Raw genomic sequence first — 25028 nt, forward strand, 5'->3', positions numbered from 1 at the left:
GTGATTAACTCTTGTTTCCAGTCCCTCTCCTGTCCCTGGAGGTGAGAGTATGAAACTGAACAATCCAACCCTCTAATCATGTTTTGGGCTTTCTGGTGGCAAGCCCTATCCTGTAGTTACCTAGGGGGTCCAGTCACAGTTATCTCATCAGTATACTAATCTTACCTCACCAGAGATTCCAGGAGTCCTGAGGCCTTAGAAGTTCTAGTGTCAGAAACTAGGGAACCAAGACAAATTATGATAATAAAAGATGGTTCTATTGCATATATCTACCAATAAGGAAATTACAAGGGTTTTGGGAATTATGCCCATAACTGGGTACAAATATTCCTGCCTCCTTTGTTACTTTTATTTTTTAATTTAGTTGTAATAATTCTGCATATTTGTTATTGTTTGGATCTGAATTGTCCCCCTAAAAGTTCATGTGTTGAAAGCATGATGCCTAATATAGCAAGGTTCAGAGGTGGGACTTTTGGGCAGTGATTAGAACTGTGACCTCATCAGTGCATTAATCTATCTTATGGATTAATAATTTGAATGGACTATTAGGTGTAGTTCTGCCTTTCTTCTCCATCTTCCAAAATAGTTTTCCAACTCAAGGCAGAATTAGAATGTGATAAAACACTTAAAACGTTTAAAGAGCCATTCACTCTCAAAACCCTCACCTTAATATCTAGGTCCTGCTTCACTTTGCCCACATTCAAGCCATAGTCTGTTTCCCAACCCACCCATCACTGTAGATGGGTGAGTGTGGCTGGAGAAAGTAGGTCACTGGAACATGCCTTAGGGTGCTATATTTTGTCCTGGCTCCTTGCTTTTTCTTCTTTCTGCTTTTTGGCTGCCATGAGTTGAGCATCTTGCCTCTACCATATCCTTCCCTAATATGTTCTGTCTCACCTCAGACTCAGAACAGTGAAGTTAACTGACCATAAACTGAGAACTGTTACACCATTAGCCCCCCGGATAAACTTTTCTTCCTCTGAAGTATTATTGTCAGATATTTTGGTGATAATAATGAAAAGCAATGTGTAATGATAAAATCAGGGTAATTAATGTTTCCATAGTCTCAAACATTTCTGAGTGATAGGAGTGTCATTGCTATGCTAATGAAATGAATTATGGCAGGCTTATAGATAGTTTCAGATTGTGAGCTGGTCACCCTTGTAATTGAAGGGTTGGAAATTTGGACCAGCCAAACCTCCATGGAGAATAGTTGGGAAGAGTATTAGTTCAATCAAATGGAAAATGATTTAGTCAATTGTGCTTGTGTAATGAATCCCAATAAAACTGAATTTCAAGGCTAAGTGGAGCTTCCTGTTTGGTAAACATAACATTACCCAGGGAAGGTGATGTTTCTTGACTCCACATAGAGCATGGGAGCTATAGTGAGGGCCTTTGCACACTTTGCCCTACATGTATCCTTTATAATAAAACTATAAACACAAGTATAACATTTTTAGTGAGTTCTGTGAATTGTTCTAGTGAATTATGAAATTTGAAGATGTGGTCATCCCTAATTGTACCTTGTCTGTCAGAAGTATGGGAATTGATAATTGTTGTTGGAGTCTGATTTAAATGTGGGAAATATTTCTGTTGACTATGCCCTTAAAGCTGTATGGAATGATGATATCTGGGTAGTTGTGTCAAATCAATGGTGTCATTGACCATAGTTTTAGCAGCCACTCCTGAATTAATAAATGTAAAGCCTGCCTCTGATCTTATATATCCTATATCAATGAAGGAGGCAGAGCCTACCAATGTCCTACATGTGAATAAGCAGTGTATGTTTTTGTGTCATATACTTAAAACTTAGATTTTGAAAGTCTATCTACCTACCAACCTACCTATCTAGTTATACCTATATATCTATATACCTATCTAGTTTTACCAGCAATTCCTTACTGTGGAAATCCTGTTGTGGGTACTATATTTATATTCAGGTAAGTTCAAATTGTGGCCTGGCCTTTGTATACCTAGGAACAGGTATGTAACCAGTTCATACCTATTGAATTTTTCTTTCTCAATTAAAAGACCAGGTGAGTTTGTGTGTGCACTCATACAGATAGTTGTCTCTGTCCTGATAACTCCTTGGGTAAGACTTGTAGGGGGCAAGGATCATCCATCACATTTTTCCTGGAGTATGGTTGGAATAAAAATTTCAACATTTGCATAGCCTTCTGTTTTTCCCCCTTTTTGGATAAATACTGTGTTATTTCATGTAACAAATATATCAGGGTCAGTTCAGATGTTGCCTGACCTAAAATGTTGCTGCCTGAGGATACAATTAGAGAGGATTTGTCATCTTTCTAGTCATGAATAAAAGAAAGGTGTCTTCTTATATACATGGAATGTTATTACCCACCAATTCTTGACCCTGCCATCAACTTCAAAAGAGCAATCTTCAATGGGATCTCATCTATAAAATACCTCCAGATTCCCTATCAAGGTTTTCAAGATCCTTCGTCCTTCTATACAGTTCTGCCTTTCTTCTCTATCTTCCAAAACAGTTTTCCAACTCAAGGCAGAACTATAATGTGATAAAACATTTAAAGAGCCATTCACTCTTAAATCCCTCACCTTAATATCTAGGTCCTGCTTCACTTTGCCCACATTCAAGCCATAGTCTGTTTCCCAACTATACTGTGTATTTCACTATTTTTGTGCCTTTCCCCATGCTGTCCCCAACAATCCATAATATTCTTAGAATTCTTTTATGCCCATTGATAACAGATTTATCCTTTTAGGTTCAGCTCAAATGCCATGGCCTGTTTTGAGTTCTTACTGATATCCTCATCCTTGTCCCTTGTCCCTTGCCCCTTGGTAGGAATTAATTCCTCCATCCTATGTACTTCCTCATTATTTTATTTGCCCTTATATTAGCACTTCTTCCTTCCTTTCTTCCTTTTTATTTATTTACTTAATTATTTTTTGATGCTGAGGATTGCACCCAAGGCCTCACACATGACAGGCAAGCATTCGATCGTGGAGCTGCATCCTAGTCCCTTAATTTAGCACTTGTTTTTTTATACCATGTATTGAAATCTTTTTATAAATAATACAGAACTAGTGTTGGAAGACAGGAAGCATAGGAAAAGAGCTCAGACTCTGGAATTGTGATTCAAAATAGTCTGTTTGACTACAAAACCTAAACTTTTCACTACTTCATATAACAATATTAAGATTTACTGGGTCCTTTCTTTTTTATTAAATAGTGTGATGCCGGGGGGGGGGGAGGGGGCTTGCAAATTGAACCCAGAGGCATTTAACCACTGAGCCATGTCCCCAGCCCTTTTTATGTTTTATTAGGGACAGGGTCTTACCAAGTTTCTAAGGGTCTCACCAAATTGCTGACACTGGCCTTGAACTTGTAATCCTCCTGCCTCAGCCTCCTGAGCTGCTGGGATTACAGGTGTGCACCACCATGCCTAGCTCAACAGTGTGATATATTTAAAGATTTTTAAAATCTATCTCGGTTATCATTTTCTTTTTAAAATAATATATAAATTATATGTATTTATAATGTACAACATATATAAGTATATATACATTACATAATGGTTGAATCTAGCTAGTGAACAAATGAATTACTTCACTTAGTTATAATTTTTTGGTGAGAACTTAACGTTTACTCCATTTTGTATTTTACAAGAATACAATATACCAACATTTACCCAGCTATACACAAGATCTCTTGAATTTATTTCTCCTAATTATAATTATGTGTCCTTTGACCAATATCTCTCTAACTCTCTCCCTGCTAGTCACTCTAACTTCTGGTAACCACCATTCTACTCTTACAACTTCTATGAGATCAACTTTTTTTAGATTTCACATAAGGATGAAAGCATTAATAGCTCTTTTTCTATGCCTGGTTTTTTAAAATTAATTAATTAATTAATTAATTTTTGTACCATGGATTGGACTCAGGGGCACTTAACCACTGAGCCACATCCCCAGCCTTTTTTTGTATTTTATTTAGAAGCAGGGTCTACCTGAGTTGGTTAGGGCCTCACTAAGTTACTGAGGCTGGCTTTCAGGATCTCCTTGAGTTGCTTAGGGCCTCACTAAGTTGCTGAGGCTGGCTTTGAACTCACGATCTTCCTACCTCAGCCTCCTGAGCCACTGGGATAGTAGGCATGCACCACTGCGCCACGCCTGTGTCTGGCTTTTTTAAAATTTTTTTTTAGTTGTATATGGACACAATACCTTTATTTATTTATTTTTATGTGGTGCTGAGGATCGAACCCAGTGCTTCACATGCACTAGGAAAGTGCTCCATCACTGAGCTACAAGCCCAGCCTCTGTGCCTGGCTTTTATCACTACTACCATAATGCCCATCAGGATCATTCAGGTTGTTACAAATTATAGGATATCCTTCTTTTTATAAGTGAATGGTATTCTACTGTATACATATGAGACAATTTCTTTATATGTTATTCTATTGATGGATTCTTACATTGATTCCTTATCTCGGTAATAATGCTACAATAAATATAGTAGTGCATTTATCTCTTCAACATACTGATTTCATTTCCTTTGGATGTATGCTCAATAGTGGGTTTGCTGTATCATATGGTACTGATGTTTTTAACTTTTTGAGGAAACACCATATGGTTTTCCATAATGCTTGTACTAATTTACATTCCCACCAACAGTTTGCGAGGGTTCCTTTCTTCTGCATATTTTTGTCAGCATTATTTTTTTTTTGTCATTTGTTAATAGCCATTCTGACTCGAATGAGGTGATATTTTACTGTTTTTTATTTCAGTTTCCTGAAGATTAGCGATACTGGGCATTTTTCATATACCTTCTGGCCATTTTTAGTCTTCTTTTTAGAAATGTTTATTCAGGTCTTTTGACCATTTTAAAATCAGGTCATTTATTTTCTTGCTAGTGAGTTTTTGTATTCCTTTTATATTTTGCATATTAACTCATTCTCAGATGTATAGTTTGCAAATATTTTCTCCCATTCTGTAGGGTATATCTTCACTCTGTTTCCTTTGTCACATAGAAGCTTTTTATTTTGATATATTCCTATTGGTCTATTTTTGCTTTCTTCCTTTGCTTTTGGTGTCTTAAAAATCATTTTGTTCTAGTATTTTCATATATTACATTTAGATTCTTACTCTATTTTGAGTTGACTTTTGTATATGGTGAGAGATAGGGGTGTAGTTTCATTTTTCTATATGCAAATGTCCAATTTTCCCTGAAACATTTATTGAAAACACTGTCCTTTCACCAATGTATGTTCTTGGCACTTTTGTCGAAAATCAGTTGACTATAGATGCGTGGGCTTCTTTCTAGGTTCTGTACTCTGTTCCATTGGCCTGTGTGTCTGGTTTTATGGCAGTGTCATGCTGTTTTGGTTACTATAGCTGTGTAGTATATTTTAAAGCTCAAGGTGGCTTTGGCTATTTGGAGTTGTTTAGGGTTCCATATCAATTTTAGGATTTTTTTTGTTTTGGGAAGTATGAAGATTTTACCTATATTAATTCTTCCATTACATGAACAGAGGCTATCTTTCCATTTATTTAGGTCCTCTTAAATTCCTTCATCAGTGTTTTTATAGGTTTCAGTGATATATTATGTTTATTGATTTACAGGTTGAACCATTCTTGTGTGCCTTGGATGAATCCCACTTGATCATAGTTAATTATCTTTATAATATGTTGTTGAATTCAGTTTGATATGTTGTTCAGGAGTTTTGCATCAGTGTCCATCAGGTATATAAGTCTATACATTTCTTTTTCATTCTTATTGGGTACTTTCAATGTATCAGGCACTCTTCTAAGGGTTATAAATGTGTTAATTTATTTAATCCTCAAAACTAACTTATGGGGGTTGATGCTGTTGTTCCCATTCTATATATGAAGAAACTGAGGTGAAGACTGGTTAACTTGGCCACGCTTACTGAGTTGGGTAGCAATCATTTGAGGTTTGAATCTGGAGCTGTTGTACATTATCACTGTACTATGTCTATACTCCTGTAATGCTAGTTATCATGAAAACCTTTAATTATCATTGTCACTATTATATTAATCAGATTTTCTTTTCCTTACAAGTTGTAGCAAAGTACTTTGTTCATCATTTTGAAAAAAAAAAAAAACTTAACCCTGAAAATTGTTAGACGTCCTATTCCTTTTTCCCATTTCACTATGTATTAGCCACTCCATATTTTCCTTCCTTCCCAACCTAATGTCCCATTATAGAATGCTGGGGGTTTTTTTTGTATGTGTGTGTTTTGTTTGTTTGTTTGTTTGTTTTGGTACTGGCAATTGAACCCAGGGGTGCTTAACCATTGAGCAATATCCCAAGATCATTTTATTTTTTATTTTGAAACAGGGTTTAACCAAGTTCCTGAGGCTGCCTTTGAACTTGGTAATCCTCCTGCCTCAGCCTCCCAGGCCACTGGGATTATAAGTGTGCATCACCATGCTCAGCTCAGTACATTTTGTTTTACTATGTTCCTACCTCATTCTCTGGCATCTGGCTCCGCTGTCCTGACAAAACACCAACTTTCAAAAAATATCAAGTATCTACCTCTTTCTATTATCAGTGTTGCTTAGTGAACCTGGAGAAAATTAATCAAACATGCTCACTATTGACACTAAGAATTTATCTTTTTCAACCTTAGTACAGTCCCCTGAGCCGAAAGCATATAGTTTCTGATACCTTTATATTTTTTATGTTTCTATAAGGGTATACTTTCACACAGTGATTCTCAGAATTAAGTCTATGCATATCTATGAGCTCAAGCATTTAATGTACTTCTGGACCCTCCAGATCATAAGAGTTTGGGCTCTACCTGAAGCTTTCGTTTTCAATCTGGAGCAGAAAACACAGTTGACAGACTTCTAAAAATCATTAGGTATGATGTTCAGAATCTACAGTTTTCCTTTTATGTCTAAATGCAAGTTTTGCCACTATAGAGGTATATACTCACTGACATGCAGAAATCCACAGCTATTACTCATTTAAGAGCTATTTTGCACCCGAACATATGTGTCACTCAGGATTGTTCCATTTTCACATAACTAGAAAGTCAAGTAAAACTAACTTAATAAGGAAATATCAATTGGAAATACTGAAATAGGGTAGCCTTAATGGTTATTTAATTCATCTAAGAAATTGGATTTTTTTCCATCTCTTTCTTCTGCCATTTACAATGTTAAATTCCATCCTAAAGCTGGTAGGATGACTGGATGACTGCAACAATTCCAAGACTCAAGCAACTTCCTAAGGAAGAAGAGGAAACAGTCTTTTCTAATGTTCTTTTCTTATGAATTAGAAGACTTTCCTCAGAAATACTTCTGTAATCCTCCCCAAATGTCTCATTTATTTATATCAGAGTTAGATCACTTCCCCACCATGAATCAGACAGTAACCCAGGGATAGAATGCTCCTAGAACAAAGAGGCTTACCCTTGGAACTGAGATTAGCCTCTTTGGCACATGGCTACAAGAAGTTGGGAGGTATATTTAAGCAAAAACGATGTTTATTTAGTAAGGGGTTATGGTAAGCAAAACAGTACACAAAACACTGAGGTTATAACAACAAAGACCACAGTGACAATGTCTTAGCTGTTATGACCCCTATAAATCACCATGGAGTTTTCATTCCTTTTTTCCTGCTTTCCCAAGCTATCTTATGATATGAATAGATCAGAATTTTTAAAGGATCTAGAAATAGCTGGGCATGGTGATACACAACTGTAATCCCAGTGGCTTGGGAGGTTGAGGCAGGAGGATCTTGAGTTCAAAGCCAGCCTCAGCAACAGTAAAAAGCTAAGCAACTCAGTGAGATCCTGTCTCTAAATAAAATACAAAATAGAGAAGGGGATGTGGCTCAGTGGTTGAGTGCCCCTGAGTTCAGTCCCTGTGCCCTGTCCCCCAAAAAAGGATCTAGAAATACTAGTTCTTTTAAGGTGGTACAGTATATCAGATACTTTTTTTCTCAGTGTGCATAAGAATCCTGTGAAGTAGTATTTAGTATTACCAGTCTCTTTTAAGGATGAAAGAACTGAGTTATAAAGACATTAGTATTCTTTACTAAAGTTACAAAAATTACTAAGCAAAAGCCTGTGGCAAAGTCTATATTCAAACTTTGTACTTCCTGACTCTGAAGTCTGGGTACTCCCTAATATATTATGCTACTTCCCTTTACAAAGTACTTCCAGAGCTCAGAAACTGTTCTTTTAAGTCTAAGCAAGCACCTAACAATCATAGGCAACTAATATAAAGTGTAAATTGTAGTAGTATTATGCACTGCTTTCTGGTGGTGGTGGTGACAGAGATTACTTTTTTTCTCCCTGAATTAAGTCAAGGTTTCTTAGACCTCACCACCAGGAATTTTGATTTAGGTCTAAATTCCAACTTGCATTCTGAGGTAAGAATTTTGGGACTATGATGACAGGTTCAGGGAGCTACACAAATTTCCTGCACCTAGGAGAGAAAAGAGCTAATATTTGGGGAGCAGCTGGGGTTTCAAGGGCAACTTTATTCCTACATCCAACAACCAACTGAAAAGAAGACAACAGCTATATTCACTGGTCTTTAGCTACCCTTGTGAAGTCCACAGCCAAATTCCTGTGTTCTCTCTGACATGTGACAATCTTGGAAGTCATTGTTCCTGTGCATAACAACCAGAGGAAAAAATTTTATTAATCTGAGAATGAACTGTTTTTCTTAGACCCACCAAAGAGCTAAAGTCATGCAGTTAATTGGCTACACCAATTCAGAGAACACAAACTCTCTTTACATAGGACAAAAACTGCTGGAGATTTCATTTCTTACTATTCAGGTAAAAACACTTGAATGGTAATTTTGACAAATTGCTTCAGACTGAATGTGGAATACTATGAGAATGATAAATTTCTAGAGACCTGTAGTCTTGGAGGGATCCCCACAGTTTTATGGGATTTACCTCCAGAAAATTTACCATATTCTTACAGTGAAGATCCCACAAAGATCCCCTAATGGCACTGGCCATGAGAAGGAAATTGTATGCTTGTGAAATATACCCAGTACATTTATCAAAACAAAAGCCTATTCTGCAATGGAGAGAGCCTTATCCCAGTGGAAGAAAGGCATTCCTCCTACACCAGCCCCTTAAAGGCTTCCAGTCTTATGAAAGGGAGAGAAAGAAACTAAAAAAATATCTTGTGAAAGTCATAGTGTCAGGACACAGGCCCCACAAAAGCCTTGAATTTAATCAAATTATTATAAAATACTTCCTCTCCTTCACACTTTACCATCATGCTAACAAGTCTTTAGTTAATCATAGTGGCTAACAGCTAAAAGAACTGCAAGATGCAAGCTCTCAAAGGAAATTTTAGGGAGGTCCAAATTTAAGAGGGGAGACAGAAACAAGGACACTAGAGGAATTTGATGTCTCTGCCACCTGTAGCTACCATAAACACTAAGCACAGCCAAACTCCTAACCAGCTTAACATAAAACTTTCCACCACAGATCTATATACCTCTGTTCTCATTATCCAATACATAATACTCAGCTTTCAACACAAAACTACAAGTTATGTTAAGAGATAAGAAACAAAATAGTCTGAATATACAAAACATGCATCAGAACCAGACTCGGATATAATGCAGATATTTGATTATCAGAGAGGGATTTTAAAATAACTGTTTAATTCATTAACAGCTATAATAGATAAAACAGACAACATGCAAGGAAAAAGATGAGCAATGTAAAGTAAGCAGAAATACAGAAGCAAAATTAAATGCTAAAACTCAAAAACACTAACAGAAATGAATGATAACCTTATGGTGTCAACAATAGACTGGACAAAGTGAGGAAAGAATGGTGAGCTTGAAGATAGAGCAACAGCAACTCCCACATTGAAATTCAAAAAGAAAAAAATAAGAAAAAAAACAGAACAAAACTTTGAAGAAATGGAGGACAATTTAAAAAGGTATAACATATCCATAGTTGGAATACACAGAAAGAAAATAATGAATTTCGAACAGAAGAAATATTTAAAGTAATAACAGCTGAGAAATTTCCAAAATAATGAGACACCACAGATCCAGGAATTACATAAAATACCAATCAGGATATTTAAAAAGTCGAGACCTAGGCATATAATATGCAAACTGCAGAAAAACAAAAAGAAAATATTGCAACAAACAAAAACTTACCTGTAGCCAGGCATGGTGTTGCACACCTATAATCCCAGCACAACTCTGGTGGCTAAGGCAGGAAGATCACAAGTTCAATGCCAGCCTCAGCAACTTAGTGAGACACTCTTTCAAAACAAATTTTTTAATATTTATTTTTTAGTTGTAGTTGGACACACAACCTTTATATTATTTATTTTTATGTGGTACTGAGGATCGAACCCAGGGCCTCACATGTGCTAGGCGAGTGCTCTACCACTGAGCCACAACCCTGGCCTCAAAACAAAATTTTTAAAAAGGGCTGGGGATATGGCTCAGTGGTTAAGTACCACTGAGTTCAATCCCTGATACCAAAACAAAACAAGAAAAACCCTTATATATGGAGGAATAAGGACAAAATCTACAGGGGACTTGTCAGAAACCATGTAAGCAAGGAGAAAGTGGAGCCCCAATACCAAAACCAGACAAAGATACGTCAAGGAAAGAAAACTACAGACCAATATTTCTGATGAACATAGAAGAAAAAATTCTTAATAAGATATTAGCAAACCACATTGAAAAACACACTGAAAAGATAATAAACCATGGTCAAGTGGATTCTATTCCAGGGAAGCAAGGTTGATTCAACATACATGAATCAATAAATGTAATTCACCACTTAAACAGAATTAAGCACAATAACCATACACTCATCTCACTAGATGCAGAAAAGACCTCTGATAACATCCAACACCCATTCATGTTAAAAATGCTGGAGAAGCTAGGGATGGAAGGAACTTACCTCAACATCATAAACACTATGACAAACCCAAAGCCAAAATCATAATAAATGGAGAAAAACTAAAAAACATTTCCTCTAAAATTAGTAACAAGACAAAGCTATCCACTCTCACCACTCCTATTTAATATAGTTCTTAAAATATTAGCCAGAGTAATCAGGCAAGAGAAGGAAATGAATGTGATACAGGTAGGAAAAGAAAAAATCTAACTATCTCTGTTTGCCAATGACATGATCCTATATCTAGAAGACCCAAAAAACTGCACCAGAACACTTCGAGAGCTTATAAATGAGTTCAGTAAAGTAGCAGAATATAAGGTCAACACCCAGAAATCAATAGCTTTCCTACATTTCAAGACTGATTCAGCCAAGGAAGAAATCAGGAAAACCATTCCATTCACAATAACCTCAAAAAATTAAATATTTGGGAATCAATCTAACCAAGGCGGTACAAGAGTTCTACAATGAAAACTATGGAACACTGAAGAAGGAAATTGAAGAAAACCTTAAAAAATGGAAAGACCTCCTATGTTCTTGGATAGGCAGAATTAATTATCAAAATGGCCATAGTACCAAGAGCAATGTACAGATTCAATACAATCCCCATCAAAATACCAATGACATTCCTCACAAAATTAGAAAAAAATTCTGAAATTAATTTGGAACAATAAGAGACCCAAAGCAATACTGAGCATGAAAAGTGAAGCATGAGGCATTACAATATCTGATCTGAAATTATACTACAGAGCTATAGTAACAAAAACAGTATGTTATTAGCGTGAAAATGGACATGAAAACCAATGGAATATAATAGAAGACATAGAGAAAAATCCATATACCTTCAGCCCTTTGGTACTTGATAAAGGTGCCAAAATATATTTTGGAGAAAAGACAGCCTCTTAAACAAATTGTGCTGGGAATATTGGATAGCTTTATGTAGAAAAATGAAACTAGGTCCTTATCTCTCACCCTGCATGAGACTCAAATCAAAATGGATCAAAGACTTAGGGATTAGACCAGAAACCTTGCAACTGCTAAAAGAAAATATAAGGTCAACACTATCATATTTGTGCTGACACTGACTTCTTTAACAAGACCCCCAAAGCACAAGAAATAAAACCAAGAATCAATAAGTGAGATGCCAACAAACTAAAATCATTTTGCACAATTAAGGAAATGATTAAGGACATCAAGAGATAGCCTAAAGAATGGGAGAATATCTTGGACAGCTACTACTCCAATAGGGGATTGATATCCAGAATATATAAAGAACTCAAAAAACAACACTAACACAACAGATAACCCGATTAATAAATGGGCAAAAGAACTAACTAACTTACCAAAGGAAGAAACACAAATGGCCAAATATATAAAAAAATGTTCAACATCTCTAGCAATCATTAAAATGCAAATGAAAACTACATTAAGATTTCCTTTTGCTCCAGTCAGAATGTCAATGATCAAGAATACAAACAGGGCTGGGGTTGTGGCTCAGTGGTAGAGTGCTCACCTAGTATGCATGAGACAGTGGGATTGATCCTCAGCACCATATAAAATAAAGATACTGTGTCCATCTAAAGTTAAAAAATAAATATTTAAAGAAAGAATACAAACAATAATAAATGCTGGTGAGGTTGTGGGAAAAAGGTACACTTGTACATTTTTGGTGGGATTGCAGACAAGTACAACCACTCTAGAAAGCAGTATGGAGATTCCTCAAAAAAAAAAAACTAGGGATGGAACCACCACACAACCCAGGTATCTCACTCCTTGGTATTTTCCCAAAAGATTGAAAATCAGCATACTATAGTGATATAGCCACCTCAATGTTTATAGCAGCACAATTTGCAATAGCTAAATTATGGAATCAATTCAGGTGCCCATCAATAGATGAATGGATTGAAAATTGTGGTATGTATACGCAGTAGAGTTCTACTCAGCCATAAAGAAAAATGAAATTTTGGCATTTGCCAGTAAACAAATGGAAATGGAGAATATCATGCTAAGTGAAATAAGACAAACTCACAAACTCAAAGGTCAAATGTTTTCTCTCATGTGTGGAAGTTAAGGGTAAAATAAAGGAAAGGAGGAGGGAAAGATAGGATATCATAAAGATACAGGGAAATCAGTAGTATAGAAGAAAGAGATTGAGAGGCAGAGTGTATGTCAAAATATACCCTACTGTAATGTATATATCTAAAAACAACAAATAAAAAATTAAATTAAAAAAATCATGTAAATATATAAATATACATTAGGGAATTTTACCTTTATGTATAAGTAAAAAAGAACCAATTAAATATAAATAAATAGATGAGTGAAAAGAATTAGTACAGTAGAGGAAGGAGTACAGGGGAGGGGAGAGAGTATGAGAGGAAATAGGGTGGGAGAAGGGAGGATTTGAACGAACATACCAAATTCCATGTATGTTTGTTTTTGTGAGGATGAACCCAACTACTATGTATAACTACAAAGCTCTAATAAAGTAAGAAAATGCAGTGAAATATTTAAAATGAAAAGCATCAACCTTTGGGTTGGGGTTGTGGCTCAGTGGTAGAGCACTTGCCGAGCACAGGTGAGGCAATGGGTTCAATCCTCAGCACCACATAAAAATAAATGAATAAAATAAAGGTATTGTGTCCATCTACAACTAGATTTTTTTAAACCCTACATTTCTATGACCACTGGAATTGTCCTTCAAACACAAAGAAAAAATAATTTCTCAGACAAATAAGAATGGAGGATATTCATTGCCAGAAGACCTGCTCAACAAATAAGGTTAAGAAATTTATCAGACAGCAGCTCAGAGGCTGAGCCAGGAGCATTACAAGTTCAAAGCCAGCCTCCGCAACTTATTGAGGACCTACGCAACTTAGTGAGACCCTGTCTCAGTATAAAAAATAAAGGGCTGAGGATGTGCTCAGTCTTTAAGCACCCCTGGGTTCAGTCCCCAGTAAATTCTCCCCACACATACCCAAAAAGAAATTCTTCAGGGAGAAGAAACAATAATATGATTAGAAACATACATCTAAATAAAGAAAAGTAGAGCACTGGAGTAGAAATAAATGAAGACATGCTTGCTAGTGCCCTCATCATTGTTCATCTCAGTGTGTTAACAACCATCCTCACATGTAATACTCAGGTACAGTTTAACCAAACCAGGAAGAGGGAATTTTCACTCTCTTGTTCTAAAACCACTATGCTACTAATGCATTCATCAAAAGCACATGAGATGGCTGGGGATGTGGCTCAAGCAGTAGCGCGCTCACCTGGCATGTGTGCGGCCTGGGTTTGATCCTCAGCACCACATACAAACAAAGATGTTGTGTCCACCTAAAACTAAAAAATAGATATTAAAAAAATTCTCTCTCTCACTCTCTAAAAAAAAAGCACATGAGAATCTCATTTACAAATGTGTTTTAAGTATATAATTTTTCTGTTCTTATAAGTGAATTACACCTCTTAGCCCTATAGAATTTGAATAATACAACAGAATTCTCTCTCTCTCTCTCTCTCTCTCTCTCTCTCTCTCTCTCTTTTTCTCTCTCTCTCCCCTCCCACTCTCCCCCCTCTTGGGGTGCTGTGGATTTTATTGCTGAGAAAGTGACAGTAGGGTTCCCTAAGGCGATCTGCTTCTTCAGGAGTCTGGGATGGATACTGGGAGAGGGGTGAGATTCTCAGTGTGATGAGGGATTGAGTTGTGTGGCAGGGTCTCCCCAGCAGCTGAGGGTCTCTCTTTTTCTCTCGTGTTCTTCCTGGGGTGGGTGGATCAGGGGCCTAACTCTTTGGATGCCACATAAACCATAAAGTCTACCACCCTGTTGCTGTATCCAAATTCACCATAATACCAGAAAATGAACTTGACAAAGTGACTGTTGAGGCAATACCAGCCCCAGGATTGAAGGTGGAAGAGTGGATATCACTGTTTAAGTCATATGAGACAACCTGATCCTTAGTGTAACTCAGGATGCCCTTGAGGGGGCCCTCTGATGCCAGCTTCACCAACTCGTATTATTTATTTATTTTTGGTACCAGGGATTGAAACCAGGGACGCTTAACCACTGAACCACATCCCCATCCCTTTTTATATTTTATTTAGAGGCAGGGTCTCGCTAAGTTGATTAGGGCCTCACTAAGTTGTTGAGGCTGGCTTTGAACATGTGGTCCTACTGCCTAGCCACCTAAGCTTCTGGGATTACAAGCATGTGCCACCATGCCTGGCATTCACTACCTTCTTGATGTCTTATTTGGCAGCTTTCTCCAGGTGGTAAGTCAGATTCATGAATGACATATTGGGGGTGGGCACAATGAAGGCTATGCCAGTGAGCTTCCTATTCAGTTCAGAAATGATGTTCCTCACGGAATTGGCAGTGTCAGTGGATGCAGGGATGATGTCCTGGGCAGCCCCACAGCCATCATGCCACAGTTTCCTGGTGAGACAGTCCACTGTCTGAGTGGGAGTGATAGCATGGACTCTGGGTATTAGTCCTTCCAGAATGCTAAAGTTGTCATGGGTGTCTTTGGCCAGGGGAGCTAAGCAGTTGGTGATGCGGGAGGCATTGCTGATGATCTTGAGGGAGTTCACACACATCACAAACATGGGGGCATAAGAAGAGGCAGAGATGAATGCCATTTTAGCACCACCCTTCAAATGAGCCCTGACCTTTTCCATAGTAGTGAAGACACCATAGTGCACTCCATGGCATATTCAGCACCAGCACCACCCCTTTGATGTTGGCAGGAGCTTGCTCTTGGAAGATGGAGATGGATCTCCCATTGATTACAAGCTTCACATTCCTAGGCTTGATTGTGCCATTGAACTTTCCATGGATGGAATAATGCCAGAACACATAGACAATGTAGTTGAAGTCAATGAATGTGTCATTGATGACAACAATATCCAGTTTGATAGAATTAAATATATATCTGGTGACCAGATACCCAATATGGTCAAATTCATTCAATCCTCACCACTATGTCTGAGGAACACAACTGGCACTGCATGAGATGTGGCAGATTGTGAAACAGGGCCTCCCCAGAACTAATCACTTAGCAATTTGGTATAGACACATTCCACACATACATATGCACACATATGTAATGTATGTGTATATCTTTTTTTTAAACAAAACATGATTACTATAAAAGGAATCATATGTATTACTCTACAACTTCCATTTTCACTTAATATCAGATCTGGAATTATTTCCATTTTAGCATATAGAGAGCTGCTTCACTCTTTCTGATATCTCAATAAAGTAGAATAGAACTTGTGTACCAAACAAGTTTACTTTCCCTATTGATGGACATATAGATTGTTTACAATTATTGTTATAAGAAATACTTTTAGTGAATGTCCTTGTACATACAGATTGAATATCCTTTATGCCTTATCCCTTATCCAAAATGCTTGGGACCAGAAGTATTTCAGACAGACTTTGAGATTCAGCATATTCAATCTGAATTCTCACATACTCCAAATACTAAGCTTGAGATACTTCAAACTTAAGTTTCTGATTTTGGAGCACTTCAGATTTTTGGATTAAAGATGCACAACCTTTAAACATTTCTGCTCCCAAGCATTTTGGTTAAGGAATGAATGCTCAGCTTACAAGATCAGTACCTTGAAAATCACATATACAGGTGTGTCAGATTGAGGGACTCCCAAAGGGAATACAAATTAACAAATAAAAGAATCATTAATTTTTGCTGCCATTTTGTGTCTTATAATTTAAAATGGAGGTATTCTTAGTATTTCTAAAATGTGTGTGCTTCAGGAATTGACTCACAATCTCTGTATTTGCCTCTTGCTCCCTTTCTCCACTGAAAAGCTATGTAGGAAGAATCTCCTGGGTGACTGACTCTGGGCCAAGTGCTGGGTTTACAGGCATCACAGATAAAGACATAGCTATAGAATATTAACATAGAGCTGAAAACAATAAAGAGTACTATGGAATTTTCATGACTCAGAGGCACCTTAACTCCTTACCACTGTCTACTTAGAAGCTGAGGATACAGTGGTGAAAAATAGTGAAAAGGGTGCCCATCTTTCATGGAATATATACTCTTAATTCAAACACTCCACCTTTGGAGAGTGTCAAAAATTGTATATAATTAGGAGGAAAAATGCACATGGATTTATTAAACAGGAAGCAGGGCTGAGAGAAAGGGAAAGTTGAGGAAAGGAGCTGAAATCTGTCTTGTGAATGTACATGGGTACTGGTCTCTTAACAGAGCAATGTACAGGGATCCAGGAGTGGGGCACCAGGGTGAGGAGTGTATGGCTCCCTGGGAGTCCTGGTGGAGCAGGCCTTGATTTGGACAGCTCTGGGATGACCCAATGGCCAAGTGAATTCCCATTTGAAGTAAGATGTGGCAGAAGAGTAACTGTTGGTGCAGAGCAGTAATAGGTCACTTAGGGCAAAGGGTCTAGGTCAATCTTCCTTTGAAAAGGGCGCAAAGGTAAGGCCTTTAAAGGCAGCCCCCACCTCAGTTTCCTAAACAACAGGAGTTGCTTTCCTCCCTTTCATGGCTCCAGGAAGCTGTAAAGGAAAAACATGGAGAAACAGCCATCCCAGAGGCCCCTAGTCAGTCTGTAGTGAAGTCACCTGTCCGTCCCTCCTAGCCCCGCAGTCTGCAGTCCTGACACCCACTTCCCTGACCCTCTCGGAAGGAAGGGGAGTGGAAGGAGGGGGCAGGCACACCGGTAAGGTTTTGGTATTCATCCGCAGCTCCTGCCGGCGCGGCGCTTACAGACCTCCTGATACCATTCCCCGCAGCCCCCAGCCGCCTGCCCTCTCGCCAGTCCCACCAGGAGTAGGTGCGCGGGAGACTGGGTGGTGGTCTGCACGCTAGGGTGCGCGGGGTCTTACAGAGGCTGCTGGTGCTAAGCCGCCCCTCAGACCCGGGCTCGCGCTGGCCCCGCCCACCTCTGAGTCGGAACTACGGTGGGCCTGGGAGGGGGCGTCGAGCCCATTCGCACCATATCCCTCCGCCCCCCTTCCCGACACCCTCGAGGCGAGCGGTTCTTGCTGCACCCAGCGCAGCCCCTGCCCGGTTTGGTGCAGAGGCGTGGGGGCGGGGCGCCTCTTGCCAATTCTGCTAGCACGGAAAGCTGAGGGAGTCCCAGTGAGGAGCTGCCAGAGGACAGAACGGGAGAGGAGAGGAGGGGAATCCCCATGTCCTGGGCCCTGAGCCTGTGAAGGCAAGTGCGGCACGCAGGGGTGGTCTTCAACTGTGGCCCGCTGATAGCTTGCCCACTCCAGACTCTGGCAGCCCGGCGAGGAGACAGTGAATTGGCGGGAGCCGGTCCCTGAGACGGGTGTGTGGAGCCTGGGGACCCCTGGTGAGGGAGCGGCGGTGACCTGCCTGGGTCGGGGCAGTGGGCGGGGTGTCCAGAGAGCCTCCAGCAAAGCTTCCAGAGGCCAACTGCAGCAGCTGCTTCTCAGACTTCCTTCCCGTCTTGACTGTGTCTGTGTCCGGTGAGAGCCCTGGGGGAAGCCTGTGAGGGAGAAATGGCGGCTTGGGAGCTGGGGCGGGGGCCTGGGGGGCGCCCTGGAGGCCGCAGTGGGCGGGAACAGGAGTAGGGGCTGTTGTCCAAGCTCTGTCCAGCCCAGTTGGCTTAGCGGGAGGTTGGTCGCCTTTGTCACAACAGCGGGTTCCAGAAAGGGGCCTGTTGGACCCTGAGTCCTGGGTGCTGTCGCTTCCCACAGGCACCTGGTTGATGTGAAAGTCTCTCATGTGTGAGGTAGGTCTGGTGTGTTCTAGGAAATGGGAGCAGTGAGAGTTAAGAGGAAATTGAAATGAAATGTTCATCAGCCTTTAGTACAACACTGTCTTATTTCTTTCTATATTTAGATTCCCATGCCCAATTTAGTACAACCAAATGGTCAAGATGGTAGAATTTCGTAGCAACAGGCCATGTAAATTAATGGTGTGGTGTTTATTTTGGCATTCAAAATCTATTTTTCTTAAAATCCCGGTGCACTATAAATAATATTTTGATGTGTGAGAATAGCAGGTCAGAGTAAATGGGAAGTTTCTCTGAATGTTATATTTAGAACATTTGAAGTCAGTCTGCTTCTTTGGTTTCTTTTTCTGGAAACCCAAACATCACCCATCACAGCCTCACATTCCCTCTCATTTTTTTTAATACAGAAATAGTCCCACAGAAGGTTTTGTGATGTTTCTGAGAAATGGTGAGAGTGCTAGACTTCATTTACTTTGTTCCTCGTGGTCAAAAAGGAGGTGTTCAAACTTGGATTCTGGAAATCTAACATGTTTTTCTACAATTGTTAACATATTGTCTTGATTGTTTACTGAATGTCTGCTTCTTTTTATAGGTATTGACTCTTCTGTAACCAGGGGACTCTTCTTTGGTGCCAAGGATAGCATTTCATGAGGACCCCTCCTTTATGACCAGGCTGGCATAAATGAGGTAGGATCTATGTATGGGGATTGGCAGCATGCAAAGATGGCATTGAAATAATAATAATGCACATTAGTTTCCCTGCCTGCTTTCTGAACAGTTGTCTAAGTTCCACTACCTATTCCTGTACTTCATATTTTTGTTCAGGGAAAGAGGTGTATCCTTTGCTGGGAAAATGACTGACTCCAGAGTTGGAAGGAAATATAATCAGATATACTACAGGTCTCGAGGGGTTTGGCTTGGGAATCTCTGGGGGGAGCAGACTAGTGGGAGACATTTGACATAGTCTTGAATATGCAAAAGCATGTTATAACCCCGTCAAGTGTATTATACTATCTCAGTCTCTTCTGTATTTTGGGTTTTTTTCTTCTATCTGTAGGTCTTGTCTTTCTAGGTTCCTATAGGGATCTGTAGGTAGCTGTTCACTTGGAAGGTAATTAAGAAAAAAGGAAAACTATTCATTTGGATCCAGGTTGGGTGTGAGTGCATGAATACCCCTGTTGATTGGGGTTAGGGGTGGCTTTTGGCAAGTGGTTGAGACCAGATCATGTCTTGGAGACATTGTCTTCCAACTTTCCCGACAACTTGGCCCTCACATTTGTGTTCAGATAATGTGGGCAGGATAAGCCAAGGTTATACCTATAGGTAGGTAATTGGTTGATATTGGAACAGGAAATGGGGAGGGAAGCCATAAGGAAAACCAGGGTGGGGCAGAAGTGATATGTAAAAATCTCTAAGATACCAAAGTGCAGTCAGTCTAGCAAATACTCACAATTACAATACCATGTGTATTTTTGTCCATAGGTCTGTTTGAGGGTCAATTGTTGCTCCTATCAATACTGAAAGCAAGGAAGAAGGACAACATTGCGTCAGAACAGTGCAGGTTGGTGTGAAACCTGTCTGTATGGACCTATAGTGTTTATTAGTATGTATTACTATGGCACCAAAGGAATTGGACACTCCTTATCCAATTCTACATTCAGCAAGCTTATCTACCACTACTGTTGTGTTTAATACAGTGGGAAAAAAAAGAATGTTAGTACTTGGGCAGGATGTTTTGGGTATTAGTGGGATGTACAAGGAATAAAATGAGGTAACAGAGTTTTCTTTGTGTTTTTTTTTTTTTTTAGTACTTTAACACTGAGCTATAGTCTTAGCACTTTTCATTTTTTATTTTGTCACATGGTCTCACTAAGTTGCTTGGGGTCATGCTTGACTGCTGAGGCTGGCCTCAAACTTGCAATCCTCCTGCCTCAGCTTCTGAGTCACTGGGATTACAGGTGTATGCCATCATGCCCAGGTAGCAGAGTTTTTTACTAAACCACTTCTGCCATACAATCATCTCTACTATCGTGTTTTTCTATGTAACTATGTATAGAGAGGCAAAGTTGCAGGAGACTCAAAGCCCATTTTTTTCTTCACCTCAGATTTCTCTCCAGTTGTGGCTGTGGTGGTCTCAAATTGGTAGAAGATCTTCACATTCAACAGGTCTGCATTCAGCAACCATCATCCTCCCCCCAGCCCATGTATTCCTCTACTCTATCTGTATCATCGACAGAGGTTGTATGCTTAGAAAGGGGACTGTGTGACTGCTAAACTGACAATTGACTCTTGCTACCAAGTTCATCTCTGACCCAATAAAAAAGAGTGTAGAGACACTGACCTGGGACACACTGAGAACGAAGGCTAGGACTGAACAAGACTGTATAACTGGTATTCAAGCATGCCTGGGACAAAGAATAAGGCTAAAGCCCAGTCCAAAACTGAAAAAAGAACAAATGTACAGGCTAAAGGTGGAGCAGAGAGGGAAGCTACTGGCACAGCCAAACCTGTAACCAAGACCCGGTCCAAAGCAAAAGCCAAGGCACGGCCTAAAACAGATGCAGTTGCAGAGACAAAAGCAATATCTAAAAACAGGGTTGCTGAGAATAAGGAAGGAGCCCTGTCAGAGCCTAAGGCTCCAGTGAAAGCCATGGCAAATATCAGTCCCAAGGCTGAGAATGAGGCTACCAGCTCCACATGTAAAGATAATGCTAGTGTTGATACCTGGTTCTGGGCTGGGGAAGAAGCCAGTATCAATTCTTGGTTTTGGAAGGGAGATGAAGCGAGTAATCGTACCAGTGCTAAAGATGAAAATAAAGCTCATGTTGGTGGCCAAGTTCGTCCTGAATTGGAGCCTACACCTGGGGTCAGCAGTAAGAATAGGTCAGGGGATGAGGAGGAAGAAGAAGAGAATGTTATTGGGAGCTGGTTTTGGGAAGGAGATGATGCTAGTTTTGACCCAAATCCTAAGCCTGTAAGCCGGATAGTTAGGCCTCAGCCTGTAGATGAAATTAATGAAAAAAATAGGCCAAAGGACTGGTCTGAGGTAACTATCTGGCCCAAAGCCCCTGCTGTAACTCCAGCAGTGTTAGGTTTTAGATCCCAGGTCCCATCTGAGCCAAAGCCTTCTTCATATATTGTCTTGGCCTCATCTGAGGAAGCTGCTCATTCTTCAGCTGCAGCAGCCTGCCCTTCTAGGAGTGCTCGCTCAAACTTACAGCCTATCCCTGAGTACCCATTTGGTTCTGACCCTTGCATTCAGACGATAGATGAAATTAGACGCCAAATCAAGATCAGAGAGGTAAATGGGATTAAGCCATTTGCTTGCCCTTGCAAAATGGAATGTTACATGGATTCTGAGGAATTTGAAAAGCTTATTGGCATACTTAAGTCAACTACTGATCCTCTCATTCATAAAATAGCACAGATTGCAATGGGTATCCATAATGTTCATCCATTTGCCCAAGAATTCATTAATGAAGTGGGCGTAGTGACACTTATTGAAAGCTTGCTCAGTTTTCCTTCCACAGAAATGAGAAAAAAGACTGTGATTACTCTGAATCCTCCTTCTGGGGATGAAAGACAACGCAAGTTGGAATTACATGTGAAACATATGTGTAAGGAAACCATGTCTTTCCCCTTGGACTCACCTGGACAGCAATCTGGATTAAAGATACTAGGGCAACTGACTACTGATACTATTCATCACTACATTGTTGCCAATCACTTTTCAGAGCTTTTCCATTTGCTATCCCAGGGAAATCGTAAAACTAGAAATCTTGTCTTGAAAGTACTTTTAAATATGTCTGAAAATCCAACTGCAGCCAGAGACATGATCAATATGAAGGCATTGGCAGCATTAAAACTCATTTTTAACCAGAATGAGGCAAAAGCCAACCTCGTTAGTGCTGTGGCCATATTTATTAACATAAAGGAGCATATCAGAAAGGGCTCAATTGTAGTTGTTGATCATATGAGTTATAATACACTTACGGCCATTTTCCGTGACGTTAAAGGGATCATTCAAGCAATGTAAAATGAGCCAAAAAGAAGAGAACACTGAACAATCTTCAAATTCTGACAGGCTGTACATTCCCAAAGAACCTTGCATAATGTTTTGATTGTTAGAGTGTGCACAAAATATACATTGCATCTTTAACATAATGATACCTGTGATAGGCTCTAGCTCAGAGCTAGTGTTTTGGTGTATCAAATGAATATTAAATCTAGAGGTAAAATGTTTGTTGATGTTATCTTGTCTAGACTGGCAGATTTTTAACGTTTTACTTAATAAGATAGTGAATCAGTTCATTATACATAAGCTAGCTTGATCATTGGTATTTTCTTAGATCCATTTGTAGCTTGAAATGGCAAAAAGGAATATTATTATCTAGTTACAGTAATATGGCATATATACACAAAAAGATAACCAGTAATACTTATAGCATATATGTGTGTGTGTGGGTGTGTGCATACACACACACACAAACACACACACACACACACATGCTCATTGCCAAATGTGACTTCTCAATATATAAAGGAGGCAGGTGTTCTTACAACTGTTTAAGAGAAATGTCTATTTTTCCCCCATTCCAGCTATATCAGACACTCATTCTATAATATAGAAATGGCCCTGCATTCCAGATAAAATGTAATGTTTATTCATTTTGTTTTATTTTGCTACTACATTTATAACTCTTAAATCATTAGGCTATTTCATTTATGTCAGATACATCTCAAAGAAGAAAAGGGAGATATGAGTGGGGAGAAAATACTTATTGAGTGCCTACTGTGTCAGACACTGTGTTGACACTATATTTTACAAAAATTTTCCCTCCTTTTGCAGTGATCCCATGAACTAGATACTTATGTTATAATTAAAGCTCATTATTCTGGATACCCTCCAATGAATGAGAACATTTCCTAGATTCCCACAGCAGGCAGGTGGCATTGCTCTTCCTACACCAGACCCCATCTTTCCACACAATCTTACAGTCCTTCACTTTTTTAGGTGGTAGCTTTCAAAGCTCAGAGACTGGTTGTAATTATTTAATTTTGCAGTGGATTATGTCACTTCTATGGGTAGACAAATGCACTTGTCACTAGGCATTGGCTATACCTGGCTGGAGGTTAAGAGGAAGGTCTGAGATGAATGTATGTTTTTTACCCAGCAGCATCTGGGAAATAGTAGGTGTTCAGACTGTTGAATGAATAAAATATGGGTGTGGAGTTGTCAGAAATTGAAAGTTCTTATACATCCTGTCTTTTTCTATTAATGTGTCCTCTTTTCAAAAAGAGGAATCATTCTGAATATTTCGCACTCTGCATTTGAAAAAGTAGTTGCTTTCTTTCTCTTTGCAAAATCATACCTTAACTTTTTAGCATTTATGGTTTATTCTCCTATGTGTCATATGAAAGGCTAAATGCTGTATCTTTCACTAGTTGGCAAGTGCATTTTCTGCATTTGTACTAGCTGAAACTGAGAATAAAGTTAATTGGAGAAATTTACATCCAGAGCTGCAGCTTCAATAATACAAAATAGGAAAGCAAAGAGTGGCACTACTGTCTCAACATACAAGACAGTGATTCCTGGAAGTCCACATGGTCTTGAAAGCATCTCAAGATTTCAGGCTATGGTTGAATTCTTTAAGACTCAGGGTAATGATTACAGACCCTGGTCTAAGTTGTAGAGAAAGTTATTATGCAATGAAACCATCCAATGATTTGAGATTTGGGGGCAGTTAAGAAACTCAAGACCATACTTTAAATATTATTTGTAACTTGTATCCTCACAACTAACTGTGTATCGTGAATGTATTTTTTGTGTCAATAAATATGATTCTACAGAATATTTTTGAATCATGTAATATTTTTCCTGTTAACAGTTGATGTAGTTTTATGATATTTTATTGTATATTCTCTTAACATACAATATGCACAAATTTATTATTTTACAAAAATAGTATTCAGCAACTCACCCTTTTATCTTAACAGTTATTTTTCCAGTTCAGTATTATACAGATCTATGCAGATCTACCACATGCTTTTTGTTTAATGGCTTTATTGAGATATAGTTGACATACATTACACTGCATATTTCAAATGTACAATTTCAGATATATGTATTCATATATATGTTCATATATATGTGTATGTGTGTGTGTGTGTATATATATATATATATATATATATATATGTATGTATGTTTGTGTGTGTGTGTGCATATATATACCATAATAACAATCAAAATAGTGAAAATATCCAAAAGCTTCTTTGTGCCTTTTTGTAATCTCTCCGACCCTGTCTCCCTCTGTCCCCAGGCAACTACTGATCTGCTTTCTAACAAAATAGAATCATTTT

General features: G+C 38.9%; 1 protein-coding gene and 1 pseudogene across 5 annotated transcripts in view; one reads left to right on the forward strand and one right to left on the reverse strand.

The window, feature by feature from the left end:
* Gprasp3 (G protein-coupled receptor associated sorting protein family member 3) overlaps positions 1–24517 on the forward strand; it is a 140532-nt gene extending 116015 nt beyond the window's left edge. For all 5 annotated transcript variants that reach the window (XM_077107428.1, XM_077107427.1, XM_077107426.1 and 2 more), the window contains 3 exons: positions 19258–19352; positions 20148–20226; positions 20771–24517. In XM_077107428.1, coding sequence (XP_076963543.1) covers positions 21067–22701 — 1635 coding nt within the window. In that variant the 5' untranslated portion in view covers positions 19258–19352; positions 20148–20226; positions 20771–21066 and the 3' untranslated portion in view covers positions 22702–24517. The remainder of the gene's footprint in view (positions 1–19257; positions 19353–20147; positions 20227–20770) is intronic.
* LOC143638585 (glyceraldehyde-3-phosphate dehydrogenase pseudogene) lies at positions 14685–17900 on the reverse strand (annotated as a pseudogene).
* Positions 24518–25028: the final 511 nt, after the last annotated feature.

Source organism: Callospermophilus lateralis, chromosome X (assembly GCF_048772815.1).
Source record: "Callospermophilus lateralis isolate mCalLat2 chromosome X, mCalLat2.hap1, whole genome shotgun sequence".
Taxonomy (NCBI): domain Eukaryota; kingdom Metazoa; phylum Chordata; class Mammalia; order Rodentia; family Sciuridae; genus Callospermophilus; species Callospermophilus lateralis.